General features: G+C 42.2%; 1 protein-coding gene across 1 annotated transcript in view; it reads right to left on the reverse strand.

Annotated features, from left to right (window-relative positions):
* Positions 1-263: 263 nt before the first annotated feature.
* Positions 264-12,862, reverse strand: part of Rxfp2 (relaxin family peptide receptor 2) — a 62,539-nt gene continuing 49,940 nt past the window's right edge. The window contains exons 17-18 of the mRNA XM_076923847.1: positions 11,084-11,302; positions 264-1,440 (exon numbers count right to left, since the gene is read on the reverse strand). Of these exons, the coding sequence (XP_076779962.1) occupies positions 1,181-1,440; positions 11,084-11,302 (479 nt within the window). The 3' untranslated portion in view covers positions 264-1,180. The remainder of the gene's footprint in view (positions 1,441-11,083; positions 11,303-12,862) is intronic.

Genomic DNA, 12,862 nt, shown 5'->3' on the forward strand with positions numbered 1-12,862 from the left:
CCATCACTCTGTAGGAAAAGGTGACATAGTGCGTTTAGATAGATGCTTGCATTTTTCTCTTCCAAGGAACCCAGAAAGAAGGGAAGGGAGTTGACAAAGTTCACTTACTGTTTCATGCTTTGGCAACATAAGACCAGAAATGTCAGCTGTGTCTGGTGAGACAGTGGTGTGCACCCCAGCCATGCCGTGAGGCGCACTCAGCCGACTGCAGACCTACCCACATTGTTTGTTAAGCTTAAAGTAGCACACAGACTAGTGCAAAATATAAATTTATTCATAGTATTTTTCCCTCACATTTATAAACTTTCAGTATAAAAGTGTCCAAGTCTTCATAAACATTTTTCACTTTCAAAAAACAAAGCTGAAGTTTCTGGCAGTTTTGTGTGGGAATGGGGATTTGTGCGACTAAGCAAATGGCCCCACATCAGACCCGCCATCCTGAGTCACCTTTTAACTCTCCTTGTTTTTGTGCTAAATGAGAAGAGAACTTACCAGCAATAGAAATATTGTCCTAAAGCATTTGAGAATTATAACTGTTTGGGGAAGTTTGGGTTTCCGATTTCCTTTGCTCTGTGGGTAACTTTAGAAAAAAACATCTAAGATCTCAGCTTTTCTGAGCTTACACACAAGTCAAGAGGCAACTGGCTCTAGGCTCCCACAGCAGCCTCCTGCTTGTCTGGTCATGCTAGTCATGATCAACTGGTGTGAAGACCCGCATCCAAAGTTGCTATTCCAGCAACCTGCAGAAGCTGTCTAAGTATTAAAGAGATGTTGATGGTTTCATTCTCTACTGAAAGAGCAATGACAAAGATGTTCATTTTGTGTCTTGATGGTCACACTGGAATAAGATGTCATGGATGTCCAGACTTAACAGGCAGTGCAACTCGGTGTAAGAATAGGCCATGGTGGTGGCTACATGTGGGCACCCAGGAGTAGGCAGGCAGTGCTGACTACCTGGAGATCCACCATGGATCTGGGCTGGCAAGAAGGAGAGGCTTGCGATGCTATTCTCAGCTTGGTCCACAGGTCATAGAGCTGTCACCAGAATGCAGGGGCCAACAGCCATTCCACCGTGTCCCCGGTGCTGAACGGGAGGCTGCTGGCCAAGATGGAAACCGTCTCAGATGCCATCTTCCCCAAATTGTACCTTGTTTTAGGTAGCACCAGTGATCCAAAACCACTACGGGGAGACTGGCTTCATTATACTGTCCCCGAGGGCTATTTTGTTCAACACTACAAGTTTAAGTGAAGAGTCATCTGTCCACACAATGGAAGCAGACAAACTTTTCTTTTTAACTTTGAAGATGGATTTCCTCCGATGTTTGTGCAGCAACTGTTTCAACTTGTCCTTAAAAAAGGAGGTGGTGAGGGTGTAGAGGATGGGGTTTAAGGCGCTGTTTACCGGAAGGAAAAAAACCACAATCCAGGAAGTGATTGTGCCTGGAGAAATAAAAGAAGTTTGAAAAAAAATAGAAAGTGGCTCTTCTCTCTGTTCCCGGAGGAGACCCAGGCCTCTCCCCCACCCATCTCATCCCCATCTCGTCCCTGCTGCTGCAACAGAACACTAACTGCAACCTCCCCCACAACATCTCCTGTAGATCCCACACACCATCGTCCTCACCTAACCTCCCAGTCCCCACTCAAGGCTGAACCCCAGCCTGCAACTGCAGCAGGCACCTACTGCTAACACAGGCCATGCCTGTTGCATTCCTTCTACCCTCCACCCAACAGTTACCTAGCAACAGCCAAGCAGGTCAGGCTTGCTATAAAAGGAACTGCCCCAGCCCAAATCTATGTGTTCCTCACCTCTCTCTCTCTCTCTCTCTCTCTCCTGTCTTTCTCTGCTTCAAGTCTTTCTCAACTCCCCTTCTCATGCCTCCAAATAAACTCTTCTCCAGGGGAGGGATGCGTAAGCATGGGCCCCCTGAGGTACCCCTTCCATGGCTTTATACCACGCTCTATAAAACATATCCTTGGCTTTATTGAACACATCAATGCCTGCCAGAAAGCCAGGCAGGCTGTCTGCAGACCTCCTCCTCTTCTCTCTGTTCACCGAGACCCAGCTCCCCAATCTCATCCCCAGCGCTGCAGCAGAACACCCGTGGTGGCCTTCCCTCTTCTTCTGTGGAACCCACGGATTTTCCCTTCCTAACCTTCCTTCCCCAACCTGTTTTTTTTTTTTTTTTTTTTTTTTTTTTTGTCCTAGACCCCAACTCCAGCAGACACTCCCCTGCTAACCCAAGGGCGACAAATAGGCTAAAGGCAGAGACCCACACCTCTCCTCCTGTTCCTGAGATTGATGCCCAGTTGCATCCCGGCTCTGTAGCGCGAAACCTGCAGAGGTCTCCCTTTCCTCTCCGACCCCATCCTCAATGGATTACAAAGACCTTCTCCTCCAACCTTCTTTTCCCTACCCCGTTTCTCCTAGCCTTCAACACCAGTGGGCATTCCCCATGAACACACGGACTGAACAGGACAAAAACCAGGCAACACACAGCATCACATGGTCCAAAAATCCAGAGAGGAAACAGAAATCAAGAAGCAAAAACCCACCCCACAAAGACAAATCCAGAAATCAGTGCCTAGATATTTAACCATCCCAAAACCAGATGCTGAACCGCCAGTGTAAAAACACAATCAAGAGCAGCCAGGACATTAACTTTCCATGAGGGCTCAGCTATCCTACCGCGGCAGGCCATGAATATTCCAATCTAGCTGAGGCACAAGAAAAAAAAAAAGCCTTAAATCATCCTTTAAGAATATGATAGCATTTCCTTAAAGAGGAAATGGATAAATCCCTTAAAGAAATCCAGGAAAACACAACAAGTGAGTGTAAGGGAATAAATAACATGTTCAAGACCTGAAGTTGGAAATAACAAAGAATACCCAAACTAAAGGACTTCTGGGACTGAAAAAAAAAATTAGGAATTCTAACAGGAAGTACAGGTGCAAACATCACCAACAGAATACAAGAGATGAAAGAGAGAATCTTAGGCATAGCAGATACGGTAGAAGAAACTGATACGTTGGCCAAAGAAATCTGAAAAACTCCTGACTCAGAATATCCAGAAAACACAGGACTCCGTGAAAAGACTAAACCCAAGAATAATAGGAATTCAGGAAGGAGGGGAAACCAAGCTCAGAGGCCAAGAAAATGCTCTTAAAAAATCATAGAAGAAACTTTTCCCAGCCTAAAGAAGGTGATGCCAATAAAGTTACAAGATGCATACAGAACACCAAATAGATTGAACAACGAAAGAGAGTCCTCTTAGCACATAATAGCCAAAACACTAAACATACAGAACAAAGAAAAAATATTAAAAGCTGCAAGGGAAAAATATCAAATAACATATAAAGGCAGACCTGTTAGAATTATATCCAACTTCTCACCTGGAGACTGTGAAAGCCAGAAAGGCCTGGGCAGATGTCCTATAGACCCTTAAAAGATCATAGACACCAGCCCAAATGACTATACCCAGCAAAACTTTCAATCACTATAGATGAAGAAAATAATATATTTCATGATAAAGTCAAATTTAAACAATATCTCTTTACAAATATAGTTTAGCAGGAGAACTCAAACCTAAGGAGGTTAATTACACCCACTAAAACACAGGAAATAATCTCATACCAGCAAAATCAAAAGAAGGGAAACACACACACACACACACACACACACACACACACCACCACGACTACTACTACTACCAGCACCACCACCAATGACAATACCAAAGTAACAGCAATCAATAATCATTGATCATTAATGATTAATGGTCTCAATTCCTCAATAAAAAGACTCTAACAGATAGAGATTACCTCAAGTAATCCAAGTTTGCATAAGAAACCTACTCCAGCTTAAATCACATACTGGCACTTACACATTGAGAGTGGGGACTTCAACACCCCACTCTCACCAATGGACAGGTCATCCAGACAGAATCCAAACAGAGGAACACTGGAGCTAACAAACCTTGTAAACCAAACGGACCTCAGGTGTTTACAAAACTTTTCACTCAAGCACAGAATAGCACACCTTTTTCTCAGCACCTTGTGAAACTTTCTCTAACATCGACCACATGCTTACCTGGACACAAACCAAGTCTCAACAGATATAAGAAAATTTAAATAACTCCCTGCATCCTCTCTGACCACTACAGATTAAAGTTGAACAATAGAAACAAACAAACAAACAAAAAAAGCTTACAAACTCATGGAACTGAACAACTCTCTACTGAATAAAAAATGGGTTAATCCAGAAATAAAGACGTTAAATTCATTGAAGTAAATAAAGTAGAATTCATTGAAAATGAACACACAGGATACCCAAACTTATGGGACACAATAAAAGCTGTGCTAAGAAGAAAGTTCATAGTACCAAGTGCCTTCATAAGAAAATTGGAGAGATTGCATACTAGCAACTTAATAGCATATCTGGAAGCTTGAGAACAAAAAGAACCAATCAAACTCAAGAGGAGACACCAGCAGGAAATAATCAAACTGGGGGGTGAAATCAATAAGTTAGAAACAAAGAGAACAAGGAGTGGTTTTCTTTTTTTCGAGAAAAATCAATAAGATAGACAGACCCTTATCCAAACTAACTAGTAGGTAGAGAGAGAATATCCAACTTAACAAAGTCAGAACTAAAACGAGAGGTGGGAGAAGAGAATAACAAAAGGCACCAAGGAAATCCAGAGAATCACAAGGACATACTTTAAAAACATGCACTCCACCAATCTGGAAAATCTAAAAGAAATGGATAATTTTCTTGATGGAAATCACTTACCAAAGATAAATCAAGATGAGATAAATGATTTCAATAGACCTTTAACCCCCAGTGAAATAGAGGCAGCCATTAAAAGTCTCCCTTCCCAAAATCAAACAAATGAACAACAACAACAACAACAAAACAACCCAAAACCAAAACCAAAACAAAAACAAAAACCAAACCAAAACAAACAAACAAACAAAAAAACCCAAACCAAACCAAACCAACCAACCAACCAACCAACCAACCAAAAATCAGGTCCAGATGGTTTTAGTATAGAATTCAACCAGACTTTCAAAGAAGAGTTAATACCAATACTCATTAAATTATTCCACAAAATTGAAACAGAAGGAACATTGCCTAATTCACTTTAGGAGGCCACTGTTATCCTGATACTCAAACTACATTAAGACACAACAACGAAAGAGAATTACAAACCAATTTCTCTTATGAACATAAATGGAAAAAGAGTCAATAAAATACCTGCAAACAGAATACAAGAACACATCAGAAAGATCGTGCACCACAATCAAGTAAGCTTCGTCCCAGAGAAGCAACACACAAAAATCAGCAAATGTAACCCATCATTTAAACAGACTGAACGACAAAAAACACATGATCATCTCATTATATGCAGAAAAGGCCAGAGACAAACTCCCACACCCCATCATGATAAAAGTCCTGGAGAGATTAAGGGATCCAAGGGACATACCTCAACATAATAAAGGCAATTTATAGCAAGCTTAAAGCCAACATCAAATTAAATGGTGAGAAACTCAAAGCAATTCTACTAAAATCAGGAACAGGAGAAGGTATCCACTCTCTCCATATTTATACAATATAGTACTTGAAGTTCTATCTCCAGCGATAAAACAACTGAAGGAGAACAAGGGAATACGAATTGGAAAGGAAGAAATTAAAGGATCTTTATTTTCAGATGATATGACTGTATACATAAGTGCCCCTAAAAATTCCACCAGGGAACCCCTATAGCTGATAAACACTTTTGGCAAAATGGCTTGATACAAGATTAACTTAAAAAAATAATAAAGACTAAAAAAAAAGTAGTCTTCCTTTACCCAAATAACAAATGGACTGAGAAAGAAATTAGGGGAAAACACCTTTCACAGTATCCCCAAATAATATAAACTGTCTTGGACTAATTTTAACTAAGCAAGTTGAAGACTTCTATAGTAAAAAAAATTCAAGTCCTTAAAGAAGATATCAGAAGAGGGAAGACCTCCCAAGCTGCTAGATCTGCAGGATTAAAATAGTAGAAATGACCATCCTACTAAATAAAATCTACAAATTCAATGCTATCCCCATCAAAATTACAACACAATTCTTTATAGATCTTGAAAGGGCAATTCTCAACTCCATATGGGCAAGCACAAAATCCAGGATAGCTAAAGCAATCCCGAACAGTAAAAGAACCGCCGGAGGCCCCACCATTTCCAATTTCAAGTTGTACTACAGAGTTATGATAACCAACCACATGGTATTGGTACAAAAATAGACATGCTGATCAGTGGAATTGAATTAAAGATCCAGACTTAAATCCACACATCTATGGTCACCTGATTTTTTGATAAAGTCAGAAACACACAGTGGGGGTAAAAATCCAGCATCTTCAAGGAATGGTGCTGTCAAACTGGATGTCTGCATGTAGAAGAATGTAAATAGAGCCATTTTAATCACCTTGCACAAAACTCAAGTCCAAGTGGATCAAAGATTACAACATAAAACCAGATCCATCGAATCTAACAGAAGAGAAAGTGGGGAATATTTTTGAATGCGTTTGGCACGGGAGATGACTTTTTGAACAGAATAGCTATAGTGCAGGCATGAGATCAACAATGAATAAAATGGACTTCAAGAAACCGGAAAGCTTCTGTATGGCAAAGGACACTGTCAAACCAGCAGCCTACAGAAAGGGAAAAGATTTTCACCAATTTCACACCCAATAGAAGACGACTAGAGATCAAAAAACTCAAATAATCCATTTTTAAACCTGGGGGAACAGATATAAAACAGAGAATTCTCAATAGAGAAATCTCCAGTGGCTGAGAAAATTTAAGGAAATGTTCAGTATCCTTAATCATCAGAGGGATACAAATCAAAACTACTCTGAGATTTCATCTTACACCTGTCAGAATGGCTAAGATCAATAAAACAAGTGACCGCTCATGCTGGTGAGGGTGTGAAGCAAGGGAAACACTCCTGTGTTGCAAACTTGAACAGACAGTGTAGAAATCAATATGGCCATTCCCCAGAAAGTTGGAAGTCAATCTACCTCAAGACCCAGCTATATCACTCATGGGCATATACCCAAATGACATTCCATTCTGCCACCAGGACATTACTCAACCATGTTCATTTTGTCTTTATTCAAAATAGCCAGAAACCGGAAACAACCTAGATGCCCCACAACAGAAGAATGGATAAAGAAAATATGGTACACTGACACACTGGAGTACTTTTACATTTATACAGTTAGTTACAACAATGGGGTACTCCTCAGTTGTTAAAAAATGATATCACAAAATTCGCAGGCAAATGTATGGAACTAGGAAAAAAAAATTATCCTGAGTGAGGTAACCCAGACTCAGAATGACAAATGTGGTATGTACTCACTCATAAGTGGATATTAGCCAGTAAACAAATGATAGCCAAGCTACGGTCTGTAGGCCCAGAGAGGTTAGGTAAAGAGGAGGGGTCTAGGTGGGGACACATGGATCTTCCTCAGAGGGGGAAAGAGAATAGATTTTTCAGCAGACCGGTGGCCATTAGGTTTGGGAGGAGGAAATGGGGGTTAGGTAGGGGTGGAGTGGGATGAGACGGAAGGAGAGAGTGCAGGGGGAGATGGCTGGAATTGGGATGGGGTGGAAACCTAACACAATGGAAACTTCCTGGAATCTATGAAATGATCCTAATGAAGGCTCCCAGTAATGGGAGATACACAGTCTCATTTCTTGTAGCCAGGCAAGGTTCCCAGTGGCCTGACTGCATTGCATTCAGTTGATTGCTGGTCAAGGGGTCCTATGGATCTCCAAACAACCCATGCTGTTGCTAAGACAAAGGGATGCTCTTATCAAAACTGAGATCAATACCCACAAGGCTCACTGAACATGGAGAAGCCGAACTTGTGCCTACATGGAGCCTCCATCCCTATGTTCTAGTCTCTTTGGTGCAAGAAGATACCTTGCAGGCCACTGAAAGGACAAGGACTTTGACATACACTCTATCCTACCTGCAAAATATTCTACAGCAACGGTGGCATAGAACTTGTAAGAGTAACCAGCCAATGTCTGATTTGACTTAAGGCCCACCCCACAAGAAGGAACATGTACTACTTGGATAACCAAGAACCAGAGACTAGATATTTTAAAGACATGTGGTAAAACCAAACACTACTGGTCTAAAAAAATTAGGTAGGAAGGAAGGAAGGAAGGAAGGAAGGAAGGAAGGAAGGAAGAAAGGAAGGAAAGAAGGAAGAGAATAGAAAGTAAAATTGGCTGTTTGGTTTTGCAGTGCTGGGGACAGAGCCCAGGGCTTCGTGCATGCCAGGAAAGCACTTATCACTGGGATATAGCCATAGACTGAGGATATTGACTTAATAAACATATAATACTCATAACACACTGCAGCTGATGTTGTGTATATAGGTGCTGCCTAGTATACTTAAGGAGTTATAGATTCTTACTGCTTATTCTTTTTTTTTGGGGGGGGGAGTCCCTGGATGAGAACACAGAGGAACACACAGGTGGGGACATAGCAAAGAGGAAGCTATGTTTAAAGTGACCACCTTTAAGACAATAAGAAAGGCCTTGGGAAAACCAAACCTGAAGATAACTTGACTTTGGCTAGCCAGATCCCCATCTGATGAAAAAAAAATAAGTGTGTGGAATACTTTGTTATCATGGCGTTAGGAAAGAATACAGCCCCCAAAGAGTTAAGAGACTTGTAGAACATGGGAACCATTTGAAAGCCATCTAAAAGCACTCCAGTGAAGCAATGTTACCTCGGCAGACCAATGGGTGGGTCAGGATAGGAGCAGGAAACATTGAACTCACTTATCTGGGTCCTTCTTTTTCTTCCCCCACAACTGGGAGAAGCATCTGGGGCAAAAGACAGGTGTTGGGAGGCAAAGATGACAAACCTCCATCTCTACTCCTGGACATTCCCCCAGCTTCCCCAAGTCACTGGGAAAGACTCCTCATAGATCTGAGATACTGGTTAACAGCCTGGTGTGTTCCTGAGCCCTCACTCTCCCTGGGGCAGTTCATAGCATGGCAGCTGAGTTGATGTTTGTTGAAGACCATGTTGTGAAGAGCTCAGTGGAAAATGTGAAGATGAATAGACCATGTTTCCAACCTTTCTGGAATTTATAATTTTAAGAGAGCAATGGACACATGGACCCAAGATGAAGGTCGGCATGATGCAGCTCAAGTGGGACTAATGAGCACGGTGGAAACAAGACCTTATAGATGTCGAGCAACTGGGTTGGGTGAGGCTAGGAATGGGGCCATTAGGGAGAGAGAACTCGCATTGAACATCGAGGGAGAGATGTGTTCAGTGGACTACACTCTTGTTTCCTGAGAGCACGCATGATCTCCAGGTGGAGGAACCCCCAACAAATGTTAATGCCATATCAGAGAAACACAAAAGAGAAAGTTCATAGTTGTTCTGGGCTTAGATCACAGAATTCATAAGGGTGGGGTAGGAGGTGAGAGACACTACAGAGATAGTCCCACATTGGACTTCAGAGCAAGCCAATGGATGATTTGGTCCTATTGCATTTGAAATGGTCTGACGAGCTGAGCTGTCCAGGTATGGGTCACAGATTGAAGATTGCTGAAGAGAACACCTGTGCTACACACAGCTGGATCTCCTCCAGCGAGCTAATAGCAAACACTTATATCATCTACTTTCACGGCTCAGACCAGCAAAGTCTCCCAAGTACTCAGCTCTGACTCCATCCGTGATCTTCAATTCCACATCTCCCATGGCTTGATGGACATCTATGCTTGATGCAAAATTTAAGCAAGAGGGGGCTACTGGGCCTGGCATGTCATTTTACACTGGGGCATCTAATCAGGCCACACCTAACTGCATAAACTAGGGAAAAAAGAGCTCTGCATCACTTCCCATGCGCCAGACTCAGAGCTGTCACAACGACTAAGACACAGCTCCCACCACGACCAGCTCTTCAGGTGGACCTGCCCGTGTGCTGTGAACTGAAGATGATTCCAGGCTCTAAGAGTTAGGATAAATCTCTCTGTGGCTCCTGGAAGCTGTGATCTTAGAAAAGGCTTCGGGTAAAAGACAAACCAATGAAATGTGGGTTTTCTCTGTGAAGAAAGGGTGTTTCCATGAGTCTAGTAGCCCTTCAAATCCTGATATGATGCTTCATGGTAAGGACTATGGAATAGGGCTGATGATTCTATCTGAATCTGAGCATCTGAATCATGGGGGAATTGAGAAGAATACCTCTCTGTGCATGCCTTGGCCCCCAGGTACCAATCTAGAATTCCTGGTGGAACCAGGGTTCTATGTATGTATGTATGTATGTATGTATGTATCTGCCTATTTATGTATGTATATACGTGTGGTGGTTTGAATATGCTTGACCCATAGCTCTATTAGGAGATGTGGCTTTGTTGGAGGAAATATATCTCTGTGAGGGTGGGCTTTGAGGTCCTATGCCCAAGTTCTGCCTAGTGTGGAGGAGAGTCTTCTCCTGACTGCATGCCCAAGACAGTCAGTCCTCTTCTGTTGCCTGTGGATCAAGATGTAGAACTCTCTGCTCCTCCAGCACCATGTCTGCCTGGATGCTGCCATGTTCCTGTCATGATGGTAATGGACTGAACCTCTGAAACTGTAAGCCAGCCCCAAGCAAATGTTGTCCTTGGTAAGAGTTGCCTTGGTCATGATATCTCTTCACGGGAATAAATCCAAAACTAAGACTATGTCTCTCTCTCTCTCTCTCTCTCTCTCTCTCTCTCTCTCTCTCTCTCTTTCTCTCTCATATTCTCGGCTAAGAACCACTAGCTAGCTCAGGTAGAAGCAAGATACTTAGATTTATCATCTTTCTTGCTTCTATTTTTTTATTCTTCGTCACTGGACTTCACGGACACTGCTCATCTTAGAATATTAAATATAAAACACAGGGGTGGAAGTGTTAGCTCCTTGTATCAATGCCATAGGTACTTAAGGAGAATTTACTATGCGCAAGGCATGATCCTAGACTCTGGCCTTGTCAATCAAAGGGCCTGAAAAGGCACTGTGTACCTGGGGATGAGGAAGAGGACTCACCTGGTATCTCCACTTGAAGGAGAGACAGGATTTTAACGACAAACACGGGAATCCAGCAGATGGCATCAGAGAACACGATAAAAAAGAAGCGGTTTGCAACAGCCACCTCCTTCCCGATGTTGCTCCTCACTTCTGCAGTCTGAAGGGCTGTTTTCTGAATGGAGCAGAACATGGTGACATAGGAAAACACGATGACGAGGAAAGCCAGCAAGTTCACACCTGTTGGGAAAAGCATGCTTGTCTTACACTCTCTGTGGGGTCAGCAGAGAAGCATCAGCTGCGTGGCTGCTAATACAGCACCTGGCACTGGCCTTTCCCAGAAGCCCCCTCTCCTATGTTCTCAGAGCTATGTCGCTAAACTCCCCAAGTTTAGGGAATAAGATCAAGAACTGGGTTTTTATTAGCCTTAAAAGAGGATTTCAAAGGCATAAGTTCTATGAAGCAAGACTGCCTTTATCCTCTCCTCTCTCTCCCTCTCTCTTTCACACACACACACACACACACACACACACACACACACACACACACACACACACACACACGTTGGTTCTGTCTTTAGTTCCTGGAAAGTCACCCCTTAAGCTGATGCTGTGATTGTGATATAAGTCTTGGAAATAGATAACAATCTTAGTTCCTTGTCTTATACATATGAATAAAATAATCTTAGAGTTTATCACAAATGTAATTGCCTCAGAGGCATTATTCTTTAAGCTTTGGGCATTTCAATAAACATAACACATTTAAAAACAAATGCATTTTTTGTTTACTTTTGCCCACAGTAATTTAAACTTTTGTGGTTCAGAACCCTTTAAACTCCTTTTAGAAAAGAGAGAAAAAAAGAGTTAAGAATACAACTAAATGAATCACTCTTTTGGGGACAAATGGTTTCACAGATAGCCCCTAGAACATTGATTTCTTGTTTCTTTTGCTTGCTTTATTCTCGCTGTAATAAAAAAAAAATCCAAAATAGTGATTATCAAATTTCTTTTAATAAGCATAAAATTTGCATACATTTCCAAAGCTGCTAAAAACATTCCTAAACTGAATTTAGACTGTGTGGAAGACTGGTAATGGTTGGGGAAACAGTTTAAATTCAGGGTTATTTTTATCCAAAGCATTTCCTATTCCATGTCGTACAATAGGATTTTATAACACTGGTTTGTCTGGGCCTCTTGTCAGAGAGTATAGCTTAGCATAAAATAAAATGATTCTGTTGTAGGTGCTTAATCTGTTTGAGCAAAGTCTCGTGCCTTAGCTATGAAAGCCAGCCACATCCGACTTCCTTAGCACCTAACTGGGCCTGGCTGGCTCTTGGAGCTGGGGTCCACTTTGAACCATCGTCTTTTCCTGGAACATAGCTCCCACCCCTAATCCTGTCTTCACTTGGCTGTTCTTTCCTATTGCTGGGGTTTCATTTCTCCTTCGAAACCTTCCCTCCCTCGTCCTCAGATGTGGATAGCCTATACTCTTTACCCTTGGTGCTTTTCGGCCGGTGCTTTGAGGATGCACGTTGAGGGCTGGGGGTGGTGTCTCTCTAGATCTTAATATTGTGCACAGCCACAGAAGATGCACAGTAAATTCTTGTAGTGGTGGTTTGCATGTGTTTACACAGGCACACTCATGTCGGAGGTGTCTATGAAGATCACCTGCACTAGGTACTGCAAAGAAATGAGTCTGGAAGAAGCCTAAACAGCCTATAGGATCCTGGGAAGAACACGCTTATGAACTACATGGCTGCTAAACAAGACTGGTTTCTGAAGAGAATCTACAAAATGATGC

This window comes from Arvicanthis niloticus, chromosome 24, assembly GCF_011762505.2.
Source record: "Arvicanthis niloticus isolate mArvNil1 chromosome 24, mArvNil1.pat.X, whole genome shotgun sequence".
In the NCBI taxonomy this organism is placed as follows: domain Eukaryota; kingdom Metazoa; phylum Chordata; class Mammalia; order Rodentia; family Muridae; genus Arvicanthis; species Arvicanthis niloticus.